General features: G+C 52.9%; 12 protein-coding genes across 12 annotated transcripts; 6 read left to right on the top strand and 6 right to left on the bottom strand.

Annotated features, from left to right (window-relative positions):
* Window positions 1–1,690: 1,690 nt before the first annotated feature.
* CkaCkLH20_02529 (uncharacterized protein) lies at window positions 1,691–2,849 on the top strand (the record flags this gene model as incomplete). The annotated part of the gene is made up of 2 exons (XM_038885248.1): window positions 1,691–1,904; window positions 1,984–2,849. 2 exons carry the CDS (start codon window positions 1,691–1,693, stop codon window positions 2,847–2,849), a joined length of 1,080 nt encoding a protein of 359 aa, XP_038749179.1.
* Window positions 2,850–3,333: 484 nt separating this feature from the next.
* CkaCkLH20_02530 (uncharacterized protein) lies at window positions 3,334–4,153 on the bottom strand (the record flags this gene model as incomplete). Its single annotated transcript, XM_038885249.1, has 2 exons — window positions 3,334–4,055; window positions 4,126–4,153. 2 exons carry the CDS (start codon window positions 4,151–4,153, stop codon window positions 3,334–3,336), a joined length of 750 nt encoding a protein of 249 aa, XP_038749180.1.
* Window positions 4,154–5,222: 1,069 nt separating this feature from the next.
* Window positions 5,223–6,278, top strand: CkaCkLH20_02531 (uncharacterized protein; the record flags this gene model as incomplete). Its single annotated transcript, XM_038885250.1, has 2 exons — window positions 5,223–5,365; window positions 5,468–6,278. The coding sequence occupies 2 exons, from the start codon at window positions 5,223–5,225 to the stop codon at window positions 6,276–6,278; spliced, it is 954 nt and encodes a 317-aa protein (XP_038749181.1).
* Window positions 6,279–6,952: 674 nt separating this feature from the next.
* Window positions 6,953–7,977, bottom strand: CkaCkLH20_02532 (uncharacterized protein; the record flags this gene model as incomplete). The annotated part of the gene is made up of 3 exons (XM_038885251.1): window positions 6,953–7,635; window positions 7,690–7,791; window positions 7,848–7,977. The coding sequence occupies 3 exons, from the start codon at window positions 7,975–7,977 to the stop codon at window positions 6,953–6,955; spliced, it is 915 nt and encodes a 304-aa protein (XP_038749182.1).
* A 2,916-nt stretch (window positions 7,978–10,893) lies between these two features.
* On the top strand, window positions 10,894–12,092 carry CkaCkLH20_02533 (thioredoxin domain containing protein; the record flags this gene model as incomplete). The annotated part of the gene is made up of 3 exons (XM_038885252.1): window positions 10,894–10,969; window positions 11,139–11,689; window positions 11,742–12,092. 3 exons carry the CDS (start codon window positions 10,894–10,896, stop codon window positions 12,090–12,092), a joined length of 978 nt encoding a protein of 325 aa, XP_038749183.1.
* A 2,630-nt stretch (window positions 12,093–14,722) lies between these two features.
* Window positions 14,723–15,644, top strand: CkaCkLH20_02534 (uncharacterized protein; the record flags this gene model as incomplete). Its single annotated transcript, XM_038885253.1, has 2 exons — window positions 14,723–15,534; window positions 15,590–15,644. 2 exons carry the CDS (start codon window positions 14,723–14,725, stop codon window positions 15,642–15,644), a joined length of 867 nt encoding a protein of 288 aa, XP_038749184.1.
* A 321-nt stretch (window positions 15,645–15,965) lies between these two features.
* On the bottom strand, window positions 15,966–17,264 carry CkaCkLH20_02535 (uncharacterized protein; the record flags this gene model as incomplete). Its single annotated transcript, XM_038885254.1, has 1 exon — window positions 15,966–17,264. The coding sequence occupies one exon, from the start codon at window positions 17,262–17,264 to the stop codon at window positions 15,966–15,968; it is 1,299 nt and encodes a 432-aa protein (XP_038749185.1).
* A 1,773-nt stretch (window positions 17,265–19,037) lies between these two features.
* Window positions 19,038–19,580, bottom strand: CkaCkLH20_02536 (uncharacterized protein; the record flags this gene model as incomplete). Its single annotated transcript, XM_038885255.1, has 1 exon — window positions 19,038–19,580. One exon carries the CDS (start codon window positions 19,578–19,580, stop codon window positions 19,038–19,040), a length of 543 nt encoding a protein of 180 aa, XP_038749186.1.
* A 540-nt stretch (window positions 19,581–20,120) lies between these two features.
* On the bottom strand, window positions 20,121–21,392 carry CkaCkLH20_02537 (g-patch domain-containing protein; the record flags this gene model as incomplete). Its single annotated transcript, XM_038885256.1, has 3 exons — window positions 20,121–20,147; window positions 20,199–21,195; window positions 21,259–21,392. 3 exons carry the CDS (start codon window positions 21,390–21,392, stop codon window positions 20,121–20,123), a joined length of 1,158 nt encoding a protein of 385 aa, XP_038749187.1.
* Window positions 21,393–22,170: 778 nt separating this feature from the next.
* CkaCkLH20_02538 (uncharacterized protein) lies at window positions 22,171–22,446 on the top strand (the record flags this gene model as incomplete). Its single annotated transcript, XM_038885257.1, has 2 exons — window positions 22,171–22,236; window positions 22,297–22,446. 2 exons carry the CDS (start codon window positions 22,171–22,173, stop codon window positions 22,444–22,446), a joined length of 216 nt encoding a protein of 71 aa, XP_038749188.1.
* A 688-nt stretch (window positions 22,447–23,134) lies between these two features.
* CkaCkLH20_02539 (cytochrome c oxidase copper chaperone) lies at window positions 23,135–23,646 on the bottom strand (the record flags this gene model as incomplete). The annotated part of the gene is made up of 3 exons (XM_038885258.1): window positions 23,135–23,275; window positions 23,354–23,421; window positions 23,484–23,646. The coding sequence occupies 3 exons, from the start codon at window positions 23,644–23,646 to the stop codon at window positions 23,135–23,137; spliced, it is 372 nt and encodes a 123-aa protein (XP_038749189.1).
* Window positions 23,647–24,496: 850 nt separating this feature from the next.
* Window positions 24,497–25,653, top strand: CkaCkLH20_02540 (uncharacterized protein; the record flags this gene model as incomplete). The annotated part of the gene is made up of 4 exons (XM_038885259.1): window positions 24,497–24,553; window positions 24,605–25,003; window positions 25,056–25,323; window positions 25,373–25,653. The coding sequence occupies 4 exons, from the start codon at window positions 24,497–24,499 to the stop codon at window positions 25,651–25,653; spliced, it is 1,005 nt and encodes a 334-aa protein (XP_038749190.1).
* Between the last annotated feature and the right edge of the window lie 3 nt (window positions 25,654–25,656).

A 25,656-nucleotide genomic window follows, 5' to 3' on the forward strand; every position in this document is an offset into this window, starting at 1 on the left:
ATATGTAAGCAAGTTTAAGCGATTCCCAGCTCTGCGTTCGACATAGAGGATAGAATAGACATGGTTGAAATGATGAGACTTTCGATCACGCGTGTGTCGATATCTGTTATGCAGGAACCCTGGGCTTGAGGGCTGCATATGTGCAACGCGCTCGGATGCTGATGGGAGGCATCAGCAAGTCAGATCTGTCCCTGAATCTCTGTCAGGTACAGATCAAGCGACAGGTCACATTGCTGACATGGTCCGACTTTAAAATCAACGACATGTTCAGAACGGCGAGGGAGCTGTCCGAAGCTTACATGCTGCGATGTAATTAAACCCACTTGTTTTCAGCATCCTTCAGTCGATCTACCTAGATTAATTCGTCAGGTAGACATGGCCTGCGGAATACTCCATATCGGTACATAAAAATCGCTGCATAAGTTGAGCGCTGGGCATGTGCCGTTCCAGAAGAAGCCGTTTTATTTGTCAACGGTTCCGTGCCGCGTAGCTGCAGTCAGGATTGGCTAGGAAGGAGGTCCTTCCGTTTGCCGGTGTGTTTTGGACACGCTCTTTTATCAGCTTGCCGGCATGGATTCGAAGGGTGGGTGCATTCTTGGATGTCACTGGTCGCTGGTGGTCGGCCGATGTCCGGCAATTACCCAACTCAACAATGAATGTCTGGGATTTGCGAAAGAATTGCTGCATGTAGACGAGCTGCTTGTAATCGTACGGTCTGGCAGCAGATGTCGACTGGACTGCTGGAGTGCTGTATGCTTCAGGGGTGCTTGCTCCAGGTGAGGAACGTTGAGCACGGCATCAACACCGGATTTCCATGAAGCGAACCTCGACTTTAGGATTTATGGCGAGGAGAATATAACATAATAGACACATCATCTCCCATGATTCTACGTAGTAGCAGGCTGATAATACCTGTGATGAGGTAGACTTCCTCACCGAATCATCAAATCAGCCGAACTGAAGGCCCGTGCACCCCTTCCCCTTCCCCGGGCGCTAGCATCGCTCCCGCCGTCGCTGTGTTATCCCTGCCCACCACATGGCGGGGGGAGCTCGCCAAGGTGAAGCACGCCGCAGCGCACGCCACAACGCCTGACCGGTGTGCGGGCTTCAGTGTTCCAGTGTTCCAGTGTTCCTTCCCTCCCGCGCCCTCCAGGTCCCCTTCCAAAAGCACCACCAGTTTAGCAGCTGGCCAACCACAATAAGGCAAGAGGAAGCAAACATCCCTCTAGGTAACCTCAGGCCCCCAATTTCAACTTCACCTCGGTCTCGTCGTCCTCAGCCCGCTTCCACCTCACCTCAGTGCTCCTCTTCGCCTTCCATTCATCGCGAGGCGCCAGGCAGGAAGGCAAGCCGAAGAGACGTCGTCCTCTGCCCGAATCTGAGCGGAGCCGTCATCTGACACACTTCCTGCCTCCAATTGCTTCGACCGCCACCATCGCTCTGCCATCAACGACGCGCCTTGTCTGCACCGTCATCGGCATCTTGCTTCTATTTTGATACAAACAGATCGCCTGGCTCATATCTTTTATTCTCATCGCGACCATCTGTCGATAATTGCACTCATCGCGACTGCCTAATTGCTGGAACTTCACTTCACAAATCACCAGGTGAGCACTCATATAGGTCCCTCGAGGTATCCAAACATCATCACCGAACATAATCTCATCGCATCTAGATACCATCCGGCATCATGGCCGACACCCCGGTCGACCCGTTGGCCGCGGCCACGCAGGTTCTTTTGACTGCCGTTCAGAGCTACGTCCAGGCGGCTGTTGCAACGGAGGTGGGCAAGACCCGCCAGCAACCGACCCCGGTCGCCACTCAGACCGAGACTATTCAGAACCGGCTTGACGCCGCCCTCCGGGAGACCCGGGGACTCACCGATAGAATCAAGAAGATCGAGAGTAAGGATACTCGAACCCGAAAGCGCATGATTTCCTCTTGTCTTTAGCCACTCCTGCCAATGCTAACATTCTAAAGCAGAGCGAGACAAGAAGCAAGAGGCGCTTAGAAGCGTGTTCTCATCCTTCTCCGGCGTCGACGCGCCCGAATCCAGTCGCTCCCGCTCTTCATCCAGAAATGATTTCCACCTCTTTCGCAAGCTCCCGCTCGAGCTCCGGATGAAGATCTGGAAACTTGCACTTCCGGGCGGCAGGATCTTCGAGGTCACCGGTCCCGATGTCCACTTCCACCGCCTCATGCGCACAACCGACCCCGCAACCACCACGTCCCTCGCCAACGCCCGCACCGCCTCCGGGCTCCCGGACATGTGCATCACCGTACACAAGACGCCTAAGCTTCGCCTTGCCTGTCGAGAGGCTAACACCGCCTTTAAGGAAGCCGGCGGTTTCGAGTTCGGTCTCTTCGGCGGTGAGTACAAGGGCGTCTGGTTCAACCACGCCAAGGACGTGCTGTTCCTGCGCGGCGAGCCCACCAACTGGACCAACGTCGACATGTCGCGCATCCTCCGCGTCGCCATCCCGCACACCAGGTTCATGAACAAGGAAAGCTGCACCGCCACCATCGACACCATCCTCAACCAATTCACATCCTGCCGCGAGGTCTTTATGCTGCAGTCCGTCGACTGGGAGGGCCGCTCATGTCTTCCCCACCCGCGCATGCCAGCTAAGCTTTGGCGCCTGCAAGACGACGACGTCATCGGCCACCACGACTACCCCATGGAGATGTCGACGGAGATAGGAAACGTCGCGGTCTGGAGGGACGTCAAGCGCATCGTCGAGCTGCTGTGGAGGGAGCACGTGGTTGAGGTTAAGGGGCTCAGCGAGAGCAAGCTGCCCAACTTGGTGGGTATGGAAATGCTAAGAGCTAGGCACGGTCTCTTTGATTAGGGGCATAGAAGAAAGGCTCAGAAGCGGCTCTTGTTGAGGGAGCATAGAAGAGTGGTTCAGGAGCTGTCCCTGTTGAGGGAGCGCCGGCTTTTCTTGGAACGACTCCCCTTTTACAACTGAGACTTTGGTACGTATATCCAGGCGGACATTAGGACGCGAGGTGTTGGGCTTGGAAGGGATATTATTCGATGCATAGCTTAATAGAACAACAGATGGCTTCTACCAATGTTCGTGTTTTCTTTGAATTGGTTTGCCTAAACTATGGCTGCTGGGAGAAGCACTCCCGACCTCTGGTAAGTTTTTGCAGAGTTTCTCTGCTGATCCGTCTCAGATGTTTTCTACTCTACATTCTTGAGATTCTAATGATGCGGAAATGCAACTGGTCCTGTGCCAGCCTATGCATCTCATCCGACGCGTCCTTCTCCCACTGACGCAGCCCATTCGCTCCAAGACCAGATCGAAGTTGTCCAAGCTGTGCTCGCCACTACCGAAAGACTTCCACCGCCTCCACCTTCAGAGGACCTTGGTAGAAGTCTGTTCTTCCCATCTGAAGTCGCGACTCCTGTCGCTTCTTGAAGAAATGGAGGAGAACTTGTCTAGCTTGGCCCAGTGTGATGTGCCTCGATTTAGCTCCGGCAGGGTAATCATTTCCGTTGAAAGCATGCTTGCCCAAGCAATCATGATCCTGCATGGTCCAGAACTTGGGCGTGGTAGTCATCATCCTGACAAAGCCCACGGGACCCTTGGGATCGAGGGCGATGACCAGACGACGGCACGAATCGAACTCATCATTGTTGATGAAATTCCAGCAGAGTGTAGAGTCCAGAGCTAGACATGCACCCAGGTAGATGTTATGTACGTCAGGAAAGTGGTTGTATTCGAGCTGCTGCGGGCGAGATATGTAGACCGCGTCAGTGCTGTCGTTGAACCACAAGCCTCTGATGCCGCTGTCGTGGTAGTAGCCGAATCGGAAACGGCCGCGGGACATGGTGACTTCGTAGGCTTCCCGACAAGCTGCTCTGATGGTAGGCGGCTTCCAGGTGTTCTTGAACTTGGTAGGTCTCTCTGAGTGCCAGTCGCTGGCTGCCTGACGCTCTCCAACTGGCTGACAGATATTTGGGGGAGGTAGCGCGGCCTCCCAGATTGCGCGCCGAATCTCGGGAGGAAGCTTTGGGAATCCGTGGAACTCGAAGTTGCGGCCGGAAGCTTCACGAGCGGTTAGTACTAAGTGATGTCAAGTAGATGACTGCGGTGACTGAAATTGGAAAGCACTTACATCTGGAGTGACGAGCTCTGACTCTCATTTCGAAAGAGTAGTTGACCTGCTAGGCTTTGAGGTGCGTGAAGTGTGACTTGGTTTGAGATGACGATGTCGTAGCTGAGCTTAGTTGAAGTTTTAAGTTGGCCGATGAGAATGCTAGCTGTTGTTTTTGGGGCCTGATAGAAGGGGAGAATGAGACTCTGTGACAGATGTTATTTAAGAACTCCTAGTGATCAAGTGAGTTGTTGCCTGCCTTGATCAACTCACTTGTTGTTTAGAGGTGGAAGGTTGTAGATGGTGGGTTCCAGCTGCTGTAGCGGGAGGAAGTTTGAATTTATAATAACAGAGAGATCGCAATGAAGGGAAGGAGTCTTGATATCTAAATAGATTGGCAGGCGCTTCCTCCTTCATCTAGGGAAAGGACGTTCTTATTGCTAGAGACCAGAATGTGCAGATATATTAATACATGCAGAATCATGTAAGTTTTAGATTGGTGTAGTGTGAAGTGAGGAACCTCATTGATTCATATGCTCATTTCTGACCGCCATCTGGTCAGGTAGCCTTTTCTTCTTTTCTCTAATTAAGCTTAATTTTTGACTGGCGCTAATACCCTGCTCTCTATGTTATTGAATAATCTCAATGGCTGCCCTTCCCAGGACTAATTGGTTATAATTCTCACGTATCAATTCATCTGCCGCTCCTCTTGTAACCTCTACCTTACATTATGTTCAGGTTCTTACACTACAAGAGAAGTAACTGATCCCCAGGATAGTCCTGGATAAGTCCAATGCCCAAGGTCCTCGAAATGTTTTCTTACATTGATCCAGAGCTCAAGTGAGGTCCAACAAGCGCTTACTTAATTCATCACAGGATACAAGGTAAGCAGTAAAATCATAACAATCTAGGCAATGGAGCACTTTCTGATTTGGTGCTCTCAGTTGGTAGGGCTCTAGAGGGGTGAAAATCCTCACCACCTCAGTTGCAAAATAAAACCAAACGACCACCTCACTTCTACCTTTCACCCGCTTTCTCCTCCAGCAAACCCAGATCTACTTTCTTCACAACAGCTCACATCATCACCACCACAATCAAACTCGACAAAAGCAACAACAATGGATCTCCAGACTGGTGCACCCGACTCTCGCCCACCCGACCCTGTGATGTCAAGCCCCGCGCCTCACCAGCTGTCTCAACAGGCAAAGAAGCCAGCCGCTGAGACCGAGATGAGAAACGGCAACTGCGCGCTCATTGGAAAGTGAACAGGGTCTTTCTTTTTCTGCATATTTCTAACTCATATCAATCTAGGCCAGAAGAACCCCTCAGAATACTTTCAACAGCCCAATTTCACTCTGTTCAGCAAGCTGCCAGCTGAGATCAGGCTGAGAATCTGGGAGCTCGCCACCCCTCGCAGTCGCATCTTTGAAGTTTTCTACACTTTTGGATGGCCCTTTAAAGCTTATCCACAACCGCTCATCCGCGCTGTCTGCTATGAATCGTGGAGCGTCACAGAGCGAATCGGATTCATGTTTGGCGCAGGTGCAGACAAGTACCACTCTCCTGGACTCTGGTTTAACCCAGAGAAGGACTTGTTCCTCGACTACAAGGGACTACAGCAGACCTCTCCCGGCTGTTCTTGGTTGTCGCGTGTGCAAACAATCACGATTCCCATCGACTTCATTGCCGTTAAGGACGCCCGGGATAGGCTTCTGGACCACTTCTGGGACATCATGCCGAGCTGCCACCGCATCGTCATTGCATACAATGACCAGGGCGACTGGCATTTAGAGGGATTTGAGGATGTTGATGACGATGGGGAACTCTATACCGAATGGGAGCTCTGTCTGGAAATCACTTCCACATCCGAATCCTCGAACGTCTCGTCCCTTCCATTGATTCCGCAGACCCATAAGCACCTCTCAGACGACGACCACGTGGGCTTTGCTGGTAGCGACACCGACACCGACCAGTTCGGCATCTTTGATGTGGGGGACTTTGGGGTTGAAGGCGAAATAGTTGAGGTGAAATGGAAGAAGGTGAGAGAGCATTTCGACAAGGAGCTGAAGATCTCTGCTGCCGCCAACAAGGCTGAACGCGGGGACCGGATTCCTTCTGTTGAGGGAAGGATCATTAGATACATGGAAAATGCCGGTCGTCAATTCTATGCTTGATAGGCTGGTCTGGGGTGGACTTTGGAAGGATTGCGGCATGCATCCCAGCATGAGAAGAGAGCTGGTGACTGGAAAGGGGGCAATAGAGAGGAGGGGACTTAGACAATGATGCCCAGCCGCCGACAATGCGTTTGATACTTCTTTCAACAAACTCTTTATCGTCTAAAGCAGTTTGTGTGGAAAGAACAATACAATAAATTCAGAACGATCCTCACAATAACTACATTCCTTCTTTCTTCTTCTTTAATTGTGGTGTTGACGTAATGAAGCTGTTGATTTCAACAGCTCACAGTTGAGCAAGGAATCTGTGAAATCTTATTCTTATATCTGCAGGAAAGTGCAAGAAACACAGAGTAATTATACTGAGCAAGGTTGTATTGTTGTTTTCCCCTCTTTCTTAGTGGTGTGAGAGGGGTATTCCTTTAGGAACGCAAGGTCACTTCCCCTCCTTTTTGTTGTTGACACAAGAAACGCAGGTCTAGGGAGAGCCGGTTCTCAAGCATGTTGTATAATCTTAAGAGGGGAACCCTAACAAAGCTTGGAGACGGTGAAGCAGCTGTTGAACAGAAGTAATCATGGCAGAGAGAAGGGGCGCGCCAACTTGGCATGGCACAAAAGGTCAAAGAGACTGGCGATCAGTGAACAGTAGTGTATTCCTGAATCTAAAATGCTGGCTATGAACTGCCCTTATTGGTCATAAGGACCTCCATTCCCACGATCTCAGGCAGGTCCTTCTCTTCAATGCCGAGGCGTCTGAGGGTATCCTCCTCGTGGTACAGCTGCGTCAGCCCTTGCTTCATGCTTCCCCAGGTCACGCCGTTGTCTTGGACTTCATAGATGTGTGGCCTGTAATCCGTGGACCAGATAAGGTCATCATCCTGCAGACTGAAGAACCGCAAGTTGGAGCATTGCTCATATTCTTCGTCATACCCAGGCCGAGTGATCACCACAATCTTGCGGCAGTGCGTCAACCCCTCCATGGCCAACTCGAGCTGCGAAATACACTTGCCTCGGCTGAAAAACGAATCCGAATGTAATCCGATGTTCTGAATCTTCGGGAACTCCCACGGCGTGTCCAAGTAGTCTGTGAAAACAATGTCTTTCGTCGGGTTGAACCAGATACCCCAGGTCCGAGTCGCATTGAAGCCGAACTCAAAGTATCCATGGCCTTCGGTCACAGACCAAGCCTCCCTGCAAGCGGCTCGCATAGGCGGTGGTCTCTGGATCGGGGAAACCGTGACAGTGTCTTCCGAGTCGCGGTGAAGGTAGAAGAGGCGGGGGCCGGGCAGCGCCATCTCCCATATCATCTTCCGAATCTCGGGAGGCAGCTGAGTGAAACGGGTAAAGGCACCACCTGCTGCATGCATCAAATTTAGCTATGTGATGACCACCGTCCGATGGGGATACGTACGGGAAGGCAAGCTGCTGCCTCTGCTGTCGAGAATCGTCATCCGCTGTCGCTTGACAATCTCGGCCTGTATCTCCATTGCCTTCGTCATCGTTGTCTGTGCTTCTGCTCTTCATTAATATTCTGCGTGTGCTGTGAGAGGACATCTTCGGGGTACTCACCAGAGAGAGCTCGCAACTGAGCGGCTGCGGGTTGCTGTTCGGCACATAGTTCTGTCAATGCAGCAATGGCTTTGGACTGCTGAGATACGGCCGCTGCGATTGCCGTGGTCAGGTCGATTAATTGCTCCATTTTGTGGGTGGAAGGACGACCTGGTCAAGTGTTGTGTGATGAAAATGAAATTGTGGTGTAAAGGTGGAAAAAGTTGGATGTGACGCAGGAGCCGGCCGTCTGTGGAAGGATCTCAAAAAAGGCGGCGCTCCTCGGTCTAGTTTTCAAAACGGTCCCCCTTTCCTGGGCCACAAGTGCTCACTCTCTTCGCCGCAACCTCTACCGATGAATTTCCAAAGTTTTAATCTAAATTTGTACACACTAGAAGATCTACTTGCAAGACGTTTCCGGTAACATTATCTGTGTTCTCGCAGTCTATTGTTTAAGCCGTCAACAGCTGAACGTAATCAACCGTACCTTGAGCACAATTTAGGCAGACAAGATCATCGGTATTGAAGGAGTTGACCAAGATACTGCGGATATGAATACGTGCTACGCGGAAACTGAACAGAGTTCGACCTTTCTAAGGTGCTGTGTCACCTCTTTACTAACTCCCCTGATTTTGCTGGTGTAGACTTTGCCTACCTTGATGAATAGTCATATAAAATCCTTGCATCTGGCTCACTGCTATCGTCATCTTTTTAATCGAGCTCTTCCGACATAAATGCAACAGTGGTCTGATCTAAACCCTCGACGATCTCACAAAAGACTCATACCAGTAACCCGGAATTATCATGACCGAGCAGTCAACTTGTACCCAAAGCGTTCACAAATCTGGGGTGAAAATCATGCCTTTCACTCTGAGAGAAATCACGGACACTGAAAACAAGCTTGCAACCGGCAAGATGGCTGGTAATATATCTCAACAGTTGCGAATTGGCAGTTAAACTAATCTCTCGCAGTGTGCAATGATACCAAAGAATCGGCCACGACAGCATTCACGAACTTCAAAAGCCTGCCTGCCGAACTCAGGCTGAAAGTTTGGGAAATGGCATTACCTGATGTTCGTCTCTTTCGGACATCCTTTGGCAGGTACCCTTACATGACGAGATCGTTCAGGGGATCGTGGGAACGCCCCCAACCACCCAATATTAGAGGAGCTTGCAGAGAAGCCTGGCAGGTAACTCAAACCCACGGGGTATTCGAGTTCTGTGAAGGAGGTTCAACCTTCGTCGGCGTCTGGTTCAACCCTTATAGAGACGTTGTGCTCTTTTCCCACGAAACCATGATACTGAGTCATAAAATACGGCATGCTCGGTTAATTGGATTGATGTGGTACCATCTTTTGACGGCTAAGGAATGCACCCGGCTGCTGAAATTGATAGTCAGTTGCAAACTGTTGGACTTCAGTCGCTTAAGCATAGTGGTTATCGATACGCTGAGAGATGGAAATAGTCATGGCTCAAGGATAAATGAACCGAGAGACGATGATATCGTCTTCCGTATGGCCGAGGACCTGAGATTTGCCAGCAAGAGATTGTTTCCAGGAGACACTATGTTCAAGGACGGGCCTGTTACTTGGAAGCAATTCAGGGAGGGCATTCGTGGGGTTTGGTCTGGCAGCGGTACTCTTCAAAGGTTGCATCTTACTGAAGCTGAATTGCCCACGATTTTATGCCAAGCTCTTGAATCGCATGAGGAATGTAGCATTTAGGACAACATTTGGCCGGAGACAAACACTCTGAGGATGGTAAGGATGAATTGATAGGTCGCCCCCAAGAGCCAAGCGCCTACATAGATACATATAGATAACAGCGAGCCATGACATCCTGAAGCGCTCTCGACGAGGCGACAAGTGAGCATGTATTACCCCAAGCCACAATAACCGGGTTCGCGCCACCTCTCCCGTGATTCCCAAGCCCGAACAATACGGAATTAATCAGGTGACGACCTGGATGGTTGTCTAGGTACAGGAGTATGCTCGTCTCTTTACATAATGCCCGTACTGCACATGCCTCGTACACATCTGGGTGCTCTGCCTTCCAAATTCCCTTCATCTGTCGTCCTACATCTACTTCATAACTACTCTACTTATGAGATCTCGATCCGAACACCTGGATACGCACCTGTATCAATGTTGGATGCTGCTCGCGTCATCCACAGCATGGAAGAAAACACGCTCCAACCACGTACTACACCCGTCGACGGTACCTCCAACAGAACCGAAGCAAAAATCAACTATCGAGACGTCAAGGGTATCTCCGAGAGATTTCAAGTCACGTCACGCGAGTTTCTAGGAACAGATGATCAAAAGCACAAGATTTCACCAACAAATTCCCGTCAGAGCCCCACCAAACATCTGAACACGCTTTTGGCGTATGCCGCAAATTCGAACACACTATACAACCACACGAAAACTTTCGATGACGGATGCCTACATGGCGTCTATGAGAGGCTGGACGCACCTGACCATGCCTACATCAAGCAGTGGCAAGTCGACCTCGATCGAGAGAGAGCCAAGGAAGGAGATAAGCATGATGAAATTGGTAGGATTGAACAAGAAGACGGTTTTGGAAACAACCAGACAACTTTATCGAAAAAGCTGGAGACCTTCGGATTGCTTAGGATGGCGTCGGATAAAGTCGCTGGTTCTCGCCAATCTCGAGGAGAGTATCCTTACAAGGAGGTCATCTCCAGGCACGTACCAACACCGACGAAACCAAGATTGTACAGACCAATCAGAATGCGACGAAGACCACGGTCAAGAAACTAGGTAGATATCTGCTTCGATCAAATCGAAAATATGACGGGGTCTAGGAAACGATGTTGCTGATGGTGACATATTGTGATTGGAACAGGCAAGCTCCTGTCTTATGATCCGTGCGTACTGAGATCTGTGCTAGTCCCAAAGAGGCATGGTGCGGGGTAGGTAAGCTACCTACCTTCCGTCAGTGGTGGTCTGCCTTGCGTCGCGGGGGAGCTTTCTTCCAGATTCCATCATCAACATCATTTCCGCAGTCCACCAACACAGAGCCGCAACCTCTGCCAACTGCGAAGATGAGTACGATTCACATCAAATCGCCGGCAGAGTTCCAGAAGCTCTTGTCGAGCTCCCGCATTGTTGTTGCAGACTGTGAGTCCTCCGCTTTCCCTACCAGTCACCGCGACAAGTGCACCCCTTCCTCTACACGTCGAGACTCCAAGTGTTGGCACGCTGTGCTGGCTTGCCGCAGTTGACTCGATTACACTTTATTCAGTCCCTCGTCAGTGTCTTCGCCTCTTGCTAATCGTTTCCGGCTTAGTTTACGCCGATTGGTGCGGTCCTTGCAAAACCATCGCGCCCCTCTACGAGCAGCTGTCGTCCAGCCTGTCCCGCAAAGATGTCGTCACCTTTGTCAAGATCGATGTCGAAGCTCAGAAGGATATCGCGGCCGCCTACAACGTCACTTCGCTCCCGACCTTCATGATCTTTCGCGAAAGCACGATTATCGAGAAGGTCCAGGGCGCCGACCCCCGAAAGCTCCAGGAAGTCGTCAAGAAGTTGGTGAAGGAGGTCGAGGGCGGATCTGCCTCTGGATCTGGCGAGGGTTCCGGCAGCTCCAGCGGCGGCAGCTGGAGAGGCGCCGCGCTCCCCCGCGGCTACACCGACATCACGGATCAGGTCGAGCCCAAGGGCTGCGAGCTTCTGAATGCCGACGAAGACTTCGGTCCCGTTCGGGTTCTGTTCGACACTTCCAAGCCCAGTGCCCTGGCGAAGAAGACCGGAGTCAAGGACTGGGTTGAGAGCGGTGCTGATGACCAGCTTCTGCTCTTCATGCCGTTCCAGTCCATGCTGAAGTTGCACACCCTTCAGGTAAGTTCGTACAGAAGTCGCTGCAGCTCATGACTAATCAATCAATTCTCAGCTCACGTCTCTCCCTCCTGCCGACGACGATGACGATGAGGTGCCAATGCGCCCTGGCACCATTCACCTTTACCCGAACAGGCCTCACAACCTCGACTTCAGCGAGGCCGACGATACCCCTCCTACGCAAGCGATCACTCTCACCGACAAGGATTGGAACGACGACGGAACGGCCAACATTGGTCTTCGCTTCGTCAAGTTCCAGAACATCAACAGCTTGATTATCTACGTCGTGAGGGGCGATGGCGACGGCGAGAAGGTTCGTCTCGACAGAGTGCGCCTGATCGGCGAGTCTGGAGAGAAGAGAGAGATGGGCAAGCTGGAGAAGATCGGCGACGAGGCCGGAGAGTAGAGTGCGCATGGTTCAGAATACACCGGTAGAGATGCCTTAAAATCTCCCGCGATGCCCACGCAATGAGACATGAATAGAACCACAGCCATAGAGGTTTCCCCCCGAGTACCTAGCCGCGCAGGAAGCATTAAAATTCGAGTATGACCAGGAGCTGCGTTCGCGATTCTTCAGTTTTCAGTGACCAAAAGCTCCATAACCGAAAGCTTTTCACATGGGAGATCACTTCGGAAAGACGCGTAGTCGTCGAGATGGAAGCGCCTATCGCTGGCAACGAGCAAGCTGCTTGAACCTGAGAGAAGATGAACGCTCCTCATATGCTGCTACTCGTGATCCCCCGTCTCAAAATTTTATTCAAAAGTCGTGGTATGTCCGGCCTCTCAAACGCGATCCAGTTGGTGAAGGACCATCAGGATCAATGAAGAAAGGCAGGCTGCAATTAAATTCGATCTGGGGCATGATTGACGCTATGAAATCCATTGATTATGGGATTTGAGCAAACAGGGGAAACTGTAAACTATCATGCCAGCCGCACGAAGAAAAAAAGAAGAAAAAAGGAAGTCTTCGTCAGATTCGCGCTCGAAAAATCTTTTTTATATCGCAACCCGTCGCAGCACGGTCGCCGCGGGTGGGGCGACCCGCGCTAATGCAAGCCCTACGGAAGAACCGTTCTGCCGAAGGTCATCCTGTCTGACCTGGATCTGGTCTGTGCGCCTGCAGTCCCGGCTGCATCCACACCGACGCCCGTCCCCACACTTTTTCACTCAGTGTGCGACGAGAAGCATATCGGTCTTGAGCCAACTAGATGACCCCCGTCGTCATCCAAAGTCGCCCACGCTGACGGCCAGCACCATATGAACACACCATCTTCTGCTTCAGACCTCAAGCCATCGCGTGGGCCTAGCTTCTTCCCCCCCCCTTTCGCCAACCGCCGAACGAAACATGCGCATCCCGGGCTACGCAACAAGCGGAACCAACATGTCGACCAGGGCTGACTCCTGCCACGGGTCTAGGCAAGCCTTTGGAGGGGATTGGCCGGCCGCGCAGGGGTTAAAATGCGACAGATGAGCGGAAGACTTGACCAAATGGTCACGCAACGTCGTCAAGTGGCTGGTTCTGCCCTTTTCAAGTTGATTGAGGTGAACCCACGAAGGGGGCCCAGGGGACAGTTGCGACTTGCGAGGAGGTGCCAGGAGCAGAGCAATATGCTTAAACCAAACTTCTTTGTCCGCATTCGTATTGTTTCTCCGACCCAAGTTTCCAGCAACCGATATCCGGCCCGTATCAGACAAGGTCCAACCTACCTGACAAGCCCCTCTGCCTCCCTGGCCTCCGCCCGTTTGTCAAGTTCGGCGAGCTCTTCGCGACGGCCACCCGCCCCTCTTCCGATGCCACCACTTCCCCGACCCTACCCCCGGCCAACGTCTTGGCACCTTACCCATCTGCCATCTCGTTGGAACGCTGCGGTCACCCTGCAGCAGCGTGGCAGTCCGGCACCGTGCTATGCCGTACAACGGGCTCGAATGATGGAAGAAGACCCGACTGCTTTCCAATCATCGGCAGCTCGCTGGCCATCACCAGCTGATGGGATCACGAAACCCGTCGCCAGAATATTACTACATACCGCATGCCTCGGCCAAGTGCCATAATTAGAACTCCGCGCCGTGTGCATCGCGCCTCCCGACGAATCCAGACGCCCAGTCCGCCGAATGCGTTTCCCAACAATGGAATGCGCTTCCCTCTCGTCAGACGCCCGGAAACCCCTTTCACGTAGTAAATCTCGTCTGCTTGCCCAGCCCCAAGCTCGCCGGATATCGAGGGTGCATCGCCCGCTCTGACAACAGCGCGTCATTCACTGCCGGCACCACTACCTGATGTGGCAGTCATGGCGCCCAATAGCTCCATTGTTGCGGCGTACCGTCGTGGCATCCCACGTTGCTTTTGTCCACTAACGGCACCGCAGGGACGGTAGATGACCATGCCTTTAGACCAAATGTCCAAACTGACAGCCATCAGATGATCGGGACTAGCCCCAGTTTCACCAGTGTGATGGGGAGCCTCCGGACAGCTCACAAAACCAGCTTACATTCCCACCGCCGTTCAGGTAGGAGTTCGGCTCGCCTTCTCCTTTGCGTTTCACTCTCTTCCTTGCAAAATCGGGAGCTGCTTCGCCCAAGGGCTCGAAACTGCCCGCTTCACGTCGTTTTGTTCTCCGATTGGTGCTGCTATATCGTCCCGGTCATCAACCTGGGGGAGTTGTCAGGTCTCAAACATACATCTCGCGCCGCCCACCTAGAACCTCTATCCCGGCGGATCCTCGAAACAAACTCGCTCCCTCATCTATGCGAGATCTCTCGGGCCGCTAGTCGAAACGTTAAACGAGTGGGTATCTCGGTCCTATATTTCAACTCCAATCCTTCGTGCAGACGCGGCGTCGTCTTTGATATTTTGGCCAGAACGTTTTTCGTGCGGTCGCAGTCCAAGTGATTGGACCCGCCGATCATTCGACCTTCCCCAGCCGAGATCATCCAGCCTTAAAGAAGATCGCCCGCCAGGTTCGCAAACCGCTTTACAGGGCCTTGAAGATCTCTTGCTGCGATGCAACCCGGCCTCAGCGTCACACAACGATCATCATGGCGAACCTTTTCCCGACTTACAAGAAGCAGTCCCTCGGGCATGCACGGAGCGGACAACCTTTTCCCGTCATGAAGCTGCCGGTGGAAATTCGATTGATGATTTGGGAATACGCATTGCCCGAATCTCGTGTGTACGAAGTCATGGACGCCCCGAATGCAAGCCAGAGAACGCCTGCTGCGGCGGGGCTCATGTTCGCAAATGTTCGCGATGAACCCCCGCCGGCCTTGGGTGCCGTCTGCCACGAGACGAGGGTGTTTGTGCTGCAGCGCTACAGACCCCTCACTCTCTCGGTCACCACGAAATATGTCGATCTGTCGCGCGATATCCTCCTGCTCGAGCCGTACTTGCTGGTCAAGCGCTTGCTCCGAACACTGCACTTCTTCAGCCAGATCCCTCTCGTCCGCGACAGTCTCAGTCGGCTTGCGTTCGGAACCTCGTACGGCTTGTACACCGGGATCTGCCATCCCGTGCTCAGTTGGAAAGTCTCCAAGACGAATATGGCGACATTGCTGGCCCGCCTAGCAAAGTTCCCGAGGTTGAGGAAGCTGGTTTTCGTCGTCCATCAGGAGTTCCAGTTCGATTTTGACGTCCACTACCCATACTCGGCACCACAGTCGAACAATCTGGGTGCACTGCGCCCGCAGCAGGTTCACCAGGGATATCGCTTCAAGTTTGACATCGAGTCGCATCTCAACTATACGCAACCCCGTCACCCGCACTCGAACGAGTTCCTCTATTACCCGCTGGCCATAGACGAAGACAAAGATGACTGTTTCGACAAAGATGACCTGGAGGACGAGTCGGATATGTACGAATCATGGCCGACCAACGATGACTGGCGACGATTTAGACGAAGATTTCAGAGGTCTATGCATCTGGTGGAGAAAGGACAGCCCGGAAGTCCTCGGCCGCGGGTGATGCCCGCATTGGAGGGTGCGAGCTTGCTCTGGAGATATACAAAGGCACGGCGTCATTGAAGAAGCTCATGTTTGGCATACTCGGCGGCGGGAGATCAAATCATTTTCTTATACCCTTTGTAGATATGGATCGTTTCAACTGAGCACGGCGTAAGGAAGATCGGGAACTGGAGCAATTTCAAGCACATTTTTCTACGGCTACAATATACCTCATTTGCTAGGCAGCTTGCATACATGCAACGTATATACGAGTAACTTATGATGTACGTGCAACGTCTATGCAGGCGCCATATACACAGGTACCGTACATGGGTGCCAACCCCTACGATCTTGACCGCCAGTACTTGCCCTTAGCGATTGCGTTCTCCCAGCTGGCCAAGTGGAAGTTGGCGCCGAGCACCAGGAACAGCACAACCAAGATGCCCAAGAACACCTTGAGTCCCAGATTGTACTTCATGTCGGATTCCCTCCTCAGCGCGTCGCTAAGGGGGACCCTCTCGGCGTTGAGACACCGGTCCCGCGGTCTGCCCATGCGCTTGATGGGGCAGCAGTTGTCGCAACGGCAACACGGGTCAGCGCGGTACCAGACCATCTTCTCGTCTTGTGCCTCATCGTCCCCGTCTTCTTCGTCGGATTCTTCCTCATCAGCTTCTTGCTGATGGGCTTCGGAATCCTCCTCGTAAGCCTCGTGCTCATCCTCTTCCTCATCCTTACTCTCTCCGCTTCCGAGTTCGTCAACCAGTTGAACGCCTTCGCCATCCGTGCTAACATCGTCCACGAAGGTAAACGAGTCTTCACTCCGGGTATCCTGTTCTTCCGCGGAAGAATTACGGCCGTCGTCCTTTGAACTCTCAGGCGAGGAACCGTTGCTGTGACTCGAGACCTGTTGGAAAGATGCCCCGAATGGTCTGATGGCAGGACAACCCAGCCTCAGGGGAGGCATACAGTCGAGCTGCTCCGGCTCCACCACCATGGCCGTCATGAACGAGGCGCCACGATACGAGCTCGGATCTATCTCGACCATACGAGGGCTTCGAATGCCATCATCGAGCTGAATCCACGCTTTTGTGGGTGTGGTATGGGGGGCTCTGATGCCGTCCTCGATCTGAGTCCCCGTCTGCTCGACGATTCTGCTTGCGGGTCTCTCAGGAATTTCGATTCTCAAGCGAGGTCTGTTTCTGGCGTCGGGATGAGTCTGGGTCGAGGCGGAAAGAACCCGGACTATTTTGTTGTGGAGTTCCTGCTCGCGCTGCGACGGCAGGGTCCTCGATCTCGCGGAGCGGACGCGCTCCTTCATGGCCTTTTGGTGCGCGGGCGAGGATTCCGGGGTCCAGCTGACGGACCTGTTCATCGGGGTGTTGGTCTGCGGCTCGCAGGTCGCCACGGGCTCGGGGTCTCTCTTGTCCTGGAAATACGAAGCCATGACTACCAAGCCCTCGGAATCATGCTGATGAGTGGCGTTGCGCGTGTACTCGGAAGAGCGAGTACGTGTTGATGGCTGAACGGGCTCTACGGGCTTGTTTGTCTCTGTAGAGTTGCGGGAATGGTGAGAAGATGAGGCTCCGGGGTAGGGGGAGCGGTCACGCCAGTAGCGGACTTGTTTTGAAATATCCACGGGCATGGTTGTGAGGTTGCGTGGGAAGTACTATAAGATTGTGGTCGAGCACGCAGCCGGACCAGATTGCGTGGAAAGTGTTGTATAAGTGTGGTCGAGCGTATAGCTGGACCTGTGTTGTATTTGCTGGGAGAGTTCGGCGTGTAAGAAGAAACTCGGTTGGGTCTGATCCGAAATTTGTTGATTCTCTACCAGAGTTCTCCTCCAGATGTGGTGGGATTCCCGGTCATTTATGAGAATTGTGAACCCATCTCCGGTGCTGGCAATCACTCTGCAGTGACGGAGAAAGGTCTACAAGAGACAAACGCAGTTTCTCAGGAATGGTAAAGGATATAGACTTTGAAGATTACAGGGTTACGCAGAGCCTGATGGGTTATCCTTAGGACGCAAGGCTCCCTCAAACGCAGTCCATTTTGGGTCGAATCGTGGACTACTCTGACTCTCCTGGAAGACCTTGTTGGATCTTGGGTCGCGGCAGATTATGTTCGAGATCTTCTCCGTCTTCTCTGTCGCATTTCGCTTTGGGTGCTTGTGAAGAGATCATTCGTATAATGCACCAGCCACTGACCACCCTATTCGATCCTACAGTGGGAACCATATCACTCCTTTCTCCGTTGTTGTTAGCTCAACGCCTTTGAAAACGCGTCTTCCGCTGAGAAACTAGAGTATCTCCGGTCTCAACTGTCGAAATAAGGTTGTACGGCATCGTGGCTGAGGACGCGAAAACCGCAAAGGTCACAGGGAGAAAGAAGCTCAACCACAACCGCGAGCCCTCCTCAAGCTTCACATTTCCTATCGTTCTTGAGTTGTCTCCATTGACGTTCAGTGATAAATACGTAGGGCACCCTTGGGTAAGGTACCCGGCTGGTAGAGGACGCCTGGGGTGCCGAGCGCCACGGCCCAGCTCAACTCTAGAAACCCAGTTCGGTTGTAAGAGGATAATGACGAGACTGGACACAGCCAGCAAAAGACCGTATTTTCCAAAGACTGGGAAGCATAGGACTTTTAAGAAGAGGTTCACGGCTACTCCGACGTCTACGGAGAGATTGGCCGTGGTTTTGACGGCCTCTAGTAGCTGCGCTGAAAAGGCATGTAATTCCATTGTGAAAGTCAGGAGAACAATTTTAAACACAACCGTATTTCTTGGTCCTCGATGAACACAGAGAGTCAAATACTTCGTTGCTGTCATCAAGGTTGTTTTTCTCAAATCGTACGTAACCAGCGAGGGGCGGTGCGGAAGGAAGCAAGCTGGCCGTATCCGCGGTCAGACGCGAGCTTGGCCAGCCACCATGACCAACACCCCTGAGTGAGTCACGACAGATGAGTTCAACGGTAATCAGTCATAACGTTTCCGAGTGCTTCTGCAATCAACAGTTGATTCAACATGCCCTTGTAGCTCAGAGGTAGAGCAACAGCCTGCAACCCTTGACGGGACAGCTAGCTGGCGGTCGTCGGTTCGATCCCGACCTGGGGTTGAACATTTTTGTCCAGCTTGCCTTCTTTTGCGAGAATCCTTTCTTTTTGGACAATAGACTTGTTTCTCTGCGTGGCCTACAACAACCCTTAGAGATCGACTTTAACAGGGTGTTACGTAGTCTTATTCCACTTTTGAGGTTTCGTAGTAGGGTGTTGGAACGAAAGATATTTGATGTCATTCTGATATATCGTATATAATAAGAACCTCACTTATTAATGGTATAGGTCACCCTTACGCCTCTCTCCTACCCTATGCCGAAGCCATGAATGCGTCAAGAATCCCTTACTCTCCGCCATCAACCCCTATTCCCCCCGTGTCCCTGCCGTCTCCTTAGCCGCCTTGGCCTTAACAACCTCAGGATCCGGCTCCTCCCCAGAATTTGCAAGGCTCTGCAGACACATGCCGAAGACCCCCGTCACCGTCTCGAGCACATACCCGACGTACCAGCCGCTCAGGGCAAACGAGATGCGGTGCCAACAGTTGTTCCAGCCGTTGCCCCCAATGGCGGAGGACATCATCAGCGCGAACACGGCCATGCCCCCGATCCCCCGGACGTTGAAGGTCCGCGGCCAGACCCGTTCGGCCATGACGATGACGCCGAGGAACGAGCCGAAGAAGCACATGCACGCGGTCATCCCGATGGTGCGCTGCGCGTCGAGCGAGACCGTCGCCTTGCCGGAACCGAGGGCCCGGATGATGAGCCAGCAGACCATGTTGGTCACGAGCCAGTGCTGCAGGCGGCTGTGGTGGAGTTGGATGGGCTTGGGGCCGCCTATGAATGCGTCGTGTGCGTGTTTGGTAGTTGTTTGGCTGGCTGCTGGGTGGGTGGTTGTCGATGAAGACATGTTTTCTGTATGGGGGCCTGGGTTGTCTTTCGGCGGCTGCCAAGTCATCGCTGTCGTTTCAATCGTGAATTCGGTGCAGAATCGTGGTCGAAGAACTTAGATGTTGGAAGCGAACAACTAAAAAGTGAGGTTGATGTCGACAGCTGGACGAGGTGAGGACACTGGCTTCTAAAATAAGGGCGCTGGTGCTAATAAAGTATCAGTTGCCTGCCGTCTCACGAACAAATCGGGCGACAGGCAGGCGCTAGTTTGACGGAATCCCATGAGGCTGACTGGTAGGCAGCATCGCTCCACCAAGTAAGATTTATGAGATGGTCTTGCATAATTTGCCTCCCCATCCGAGGGACCCCAAAATAACGTAGGGCTGGGTCAGAGAGACCAGCAATTGAACCAAAAGACATGGTATTTCCCAACAGTGACAAAAAACTGGCGATCCATAAGCATCGCCTAGTGCACAGCCAACTCCCGACTTGGCGCGTTGAAGAAAATGAATGCCCGAGGAACAACTTGTCATTAAAACGTCTATTTTGTATATTCTACTCATGATTGTGACTTGATCATGAAAATCTGTGTCGGGTTAGCGAAGGGCGCGTCAAAGCGATCAAGATTACAACATACCTGGTTTAGCGCCTTGTCGTCCATAGTCGCCATTCTCTTCTGCGCGATCCACCGTGACCTCACTGCGTGATGACCTCTCAGCACCGGTGTCGAAGTACCGCTTGCTGGCGTTGATGTCGCCGGTGTCGACGAGGACTCCCGAGCCGCCTCCTTCTTGGCACGCTTCTCCTCCTTGCGCCGCCTCTTCTCTTCCTTTCTCGCAGCCTTGTCGGCATCGGTTTCTTCAGACTCAGACTTCTCCTTCCTGCGCTTCTTCTTGGACGCCTTGTCGTCGGAGCTGTCTGCGTCACTGTCCTTGTCGGCCTTTTTCTTGTCCTTCTTCTTGTCCTTCTTCGCCTTCTTGTCCGTATTCTCTTGGGTATCGTCGGATGCGTCCTCCTTCGCGGCCTTTGACTTGCGCTTCTTGTCCTTCTTTTCCTCTTTCCTGCGCTTCTTCCGAGCCTTCTCGTCCTCGGATGATTCTGATGAATCGTCGCTGGATTCCTCGGCCTTGCGCTTCTTCGACTTCTTGCCGGACGCTTCCGCAGCGGGGATATCCTCCATCTTGACGTCGTCCTTATCCTCTTCCTTTTTCGGCTCTTCCTCGGACTCCTTCTTGATCTCCTCGCCCACAAGCAAGCCGCCGCTAACGAACCGCATAGGGCCGAACTTGTTGTCGCAGTACAGCGTGGTCTGCAGGGCCGCGCGGGTCTGGCGGTCCTTGTTGATAGCCTCGGTCGACTTGCCGTTCAGACGGCTCAGCAGGTCGCCGAAGACGTCCATGCCCGTGACCCTGTCATCCCTGGCTTGCTTGAAGCCGAGGCCGAGCATATCGTCCTTGAGGGCGACACGAATGAAGGAGGCATTGGCGGCGGTGTGGTGCACGGCGTGTGCTGCGTCTTTGGCGCCGAGGTACTGGCCAGGCTCCCAACCCTGAGATCGCAGGATCTTCTGGCCGAAGGAGTCGGTGTCCTTGGTCCATTTCGTGTTGTTCGGATCCTTGCCGATCTTGCGGCGGCTGCAAATTACGAAGTTAATGAACTGTCACTTGTCACGATCGAGAGCAAATAGCGTGTCTTACGTCTTCTGCTGTGCCAGACCCATCTTTGCTGTTTGGCGACGGGAGTGGTGACCTCTTGGATGGGGATGGGAGTTTTCGAGGTGCGATAAGATGCACAGAGGGATCCAGTCGCAGAAAATTTTAGTGGGGTCCAGACTGGAATGTGGCGCATCCCTGCATCTTTCAGTTTGCAGCACGGACCAGTCACTTGACCGAGCTCACCGAGTGTTGTTAGAGGCCCACACCAAACATCAACAACGCATCACGACAACAGGAACGTAGCAAAAGCACCGAGAGTAATGAATGATACAGCTGACTTAGATCATACTAACATGATCGTATTGGCTTTAGGAAACATTGAAGAGAGAACTAAAAAAGGCAGAATCAAATAGCAAAAGAGTTCACTCCCACTGTCGACTCGGTGTGGGAGCCAGATGTCTGGCGCTTTATCGATTCGAACTCAGGTACGGTAGCCTGTCATCGATTAGGCAATGGGGGGTAATGGACCACTTCCCTCATGCGACCACACTATCCAGTCTGACCTGACCTCCTACCGAGAGGCGCCTTCTAGGCGAAAGGGTTGGAGTTCATATAGGACCTTCCTCCCCATCCAAGATGGAGGGCAGAAACGGTGCCGCCTCAACCTTCAAAGGCGCCTTCCCAGGGACTGACTCCCATCCGATGCTTCCCCTTTCTCCACATACCAAGTTCCTAACTGTGCTCCTTGGAAGCAGGAAGGTCATCTCCTGTTTTCCGTGACCTCTAGTCACTCTTCTTCGTCTCTTAAATATTCCATAACACCTAGCCACTTCTCCCTGTCTTCTGAGTATTCCACGACGTCCAGACTCCGCAACATTCTTTTTGGAATTTTGGCCCAATATCCTACCATCCGCATCTTTGTAGGAGAGTATCAAAAAAGCAGCAAGTATCAACATGGCCGTCAACTTTGAGGATGCCTTCGCAGCAACCCGCGCGATCGCTGTTCCTGAAAACATGCGAGTGAGTACTTCAACGTCCTCAGATCTGGCTTACACTTACAGTCTGACACTCCCAATACAGGACATCAGAAAGCAGCAAGCCTTCATCGAATACCAGTTCGACTTTCTCCACCGAATATGCAGAGAGATCTTCGAGAACGGTAGCCAAGGTATTGCTTGGGAATACGTCAACGGCGCCATGGCAAGAAGAGAGCTCGAGATGGAGGAGTAGGAACGCCAGCTTTCTGAACGCCTTGACGAGTTCGAAAAGCTGAGAGAGATTGCCACCGGGAAAACCCTCGACAGGATACGCCTCTACACTCGCTTCATAGAACATTGCAGACTCAGCCTCCGACGAAACCGCCAGTGCAGAATGAGATACTCCTACGTCTTTTACACAGCAACCCCATTCCTGAATCGCCCTCTTCTTCAAGCACGCGTGCGGTCTGCCTCCTTCTCTCAAGGGGATACAAAAGACAGCCTGGCGGAATTCTTATCTCGAGGAGAAGCTATCCTAAGAGAAAGGTTCGGTCGTGCGTCCGGGTAGTATTCACCGTAATACATGCCAGAGGATACCCAATGCCCGCAACAGCGGAACCGACAGGACCAGGGGCGACGAGGGCGGACGGGTGTTGTGAGATCGGATCGGTCATTATCGCACTGTCGTCGAGCAGGATTGCTACGCAACGGATGTCACGAAGCGGGGTTGGAAACAGCACAGCGAAGATAGCGTAGCCCCCCTTCCGTACCACATACATACCAGTAACAGCGCACAATCCAACGTACATGGCATCGCGTGTTCGTAACAGAGTCGTGATGGTGCTTTATTTTCCCCAACGCCAGGTTATGCTTCGGTCGTACTGTACATGTATCGTCGCATCGGTGGTTCGCCCCCTTTCTATTATCGTTTCGACCGTCCCTTACACCGTGAAGCCGAAGCCCTTCATGCAGCTCCGGTACTGGTCAATCGTGGACAGGCAGTCCTTGGCCGGGTCGGCGGCCGTGGAGAAGAGCATGCACTCGTCGCGCTTCGCCTTCTCCTCCTTGCACACGCAGCAGGGCTATTCGCGATGGATCGTCAGCAGGGGCTCGAAGCGCCACGTGTCGCGGGTCCGGAATGTTTGTCGTCAATTGCGCACCTTGGGCTTCGAAGCCTGCTGGTCAACGGCGGCGGCAGCCGGGGCAGCGGCCGGCGAGGAAACGGAGGCTGCAAAACGGGCTTTTATTAGCAATTGAGCAGAGGCGCATTGTCGCGAGGGAGTTCCTTACGCAGTTCGCAAGCTTGGGAGGCCATTTTGGACGTGTAGCGAGTGTTTGTCAGCTTGGGATGCGTCTTGCGATCCGGGTCGCGGCGGAAGGATGGGTTTAATCTTTTGACCTCAGTCCACTTTTTTTTTACTATTGGCGTCACCGAGGCCGTCGCATTTGTCATTCGGGAAGCTTTCGGCATCGGGCCAATCACGCCTTTCACAAATCACGTGGAGCCAACGTCATGTTTGCGACTCGGAATGGCTCATTTTACGGAGTAAACGGCGCCGAAAAACAAACAAAATATATCACATTGTTTTCCTATCGTAATATGGTCTCGAGATAAGTTTCCCTGGGACACCAAACATCCCCAAACAAGGCCGTGGGTTGTTTGTATCCTGAGAACAATTGCGGTGTAAGCGAAGGTGCTCGTAAGAACGGATACAGTAGGTATCTACGTTGAGGCGGGAGAGAGGGTCCTCCCGCGGTGTGGTGGTACGGATTGCATGCCCCGATTGGCCCCGCTGCGCCGTGGGTCGGACGGGTTCCGGGGCCCCCCGCCTATCTTGCGGACCGGCGTCAGCTGTGCAGTTATCCGATTTGACAATCCCGGTTGAGACAAGCCTGGCCGGCCTGCATGACAGTCGTAGCACAAGATTGGTGCTGCTTGATCGGGCGCGCTCGTATGTTACCAGGTTAGGAAAATGTACTTGGAAAGGGCACATGGGTGGTGCTCCTCCAACACCGTACCTCATGTACAAGTGGTCACCCTTCAGGCTTGACTAGTTTAGGACGTTGCTCTTTCGGAAAGGGTATGTGTTTCGGTCTTGTTGAATCATCATTGAATGTCTTGCATACGGCCAGTGATAGCGCTGAGCTGGACTGTCAAACAGTTTCGGAGGCGTCCCGCGGCATATAAGATACCCTCTCTGCCGCCTGCTATCCCGTTCGTTGAGCATTGTCGTTCTTTGAGCATCAACATCGCTTGCTACTTAAACCAAATTCGGCCGTATAAGTGAGATTTGAGAATTATCATGTTGTCCATCGAAGAGACCCTCGCCCTCGGATCGCCCTCCCCTGAGTGGGAAGAGGTAACGCAACCGATGATCACTCTGCGATTACCTGGCTAACCTGTATCGTAGGCCATAAAAGCCAATCCAGTCCCTGTGGGCGGTTGGACGATGGAGACTGATATCAATCAACTCAGGGAAATGATTGCCAAAGTGCACGCCATGAAGCGCGCCGCAGCACCGGACGTGTCAGACCTGCCGTACGTGAAAGAGGACATCCAGATCCCGGTGAGAGACGGTGCTCTTCTGGTCGCACGTATCCACAAGCCCAGGGATATACCTGCGGACGGCTGTCCCGTCTTCGTGGGCTTTCACGGAGGCGGATGGCTCGTAGGATCCGTCGAGGAACAATCGCCGCTTTGCCGGCAGTTCACCTCCGTGGGAGGCATCGCGGTGAACGTGGAGTATCGACTCGCTCCGGAGCACCCGTTTCCCATCCCCGTCAACGACTGCTTCGATGCGGTGAAATGGGTAAAAGCCATTCCCTCTGCGAATGTAGCTCAACTGGCTGACTGATGTCCAGACGGTCGAAAACGCAAAGAGCCTGGGCGGGAATTTGCAGAAGGGCTTCATCATCGGCGGTGAGAGCGCCGGCGCCGACCTGGCCCTCGGTGTTGCTTATCTCTGGGGAAAGGAGCAGACGACGCCTCCGCTGACAGGTGTCTTCTCTTGCGTGTCCCTCGCAGTCAACGAGGAGGCAGTTCCCGAGAAGTACAGAGATCACTTTCTCAGCATGGAGCAGAACGCTCACGCGCCCATCCTTACGAAGGAGGCGTTGAAGCTCATCATCAGTAAGACCATTTGACGATACACAGCACTCCGGAGCTGACAGTACGACAGGCAAATACCAACCGGATCCCAAGAGCCCTGTCGCCTATCCCATCCTAGCACCGGACCTTGGCAGTTTGATGCCCAATACGTACTTCCAGGCATGCGGACTGGACCCTTTGAGGGATTGCACCCTCGTCATGGACCAGGTCTGGAAAGACGCCGGCATTCCGACGAAGCTGGACATATACCCGGGCCAGCCGCACGGATTTTGGGCGCTTTTCCCGCAGCTTGAGGCAAGCAAGAAGATTGCGAAGGACACCATAGCGGGTTTCCGATGGTTGCTGGCTTGAGAG

This window comes from Colletotrichum karsti (assembly GCF_011947395.1).
Source record: "Colletotrichum karsti strain CkLH20 chromosome Unknown Scaffold6, whole genome shotgun sequence".
Taxonomy (NCBI): Eukaryota; Fungi; Ascomycota; class Sordariomycetes; order Glomerellales; family Glomerellaceae; genus Colletotrichum; species Colletotrichum karsti.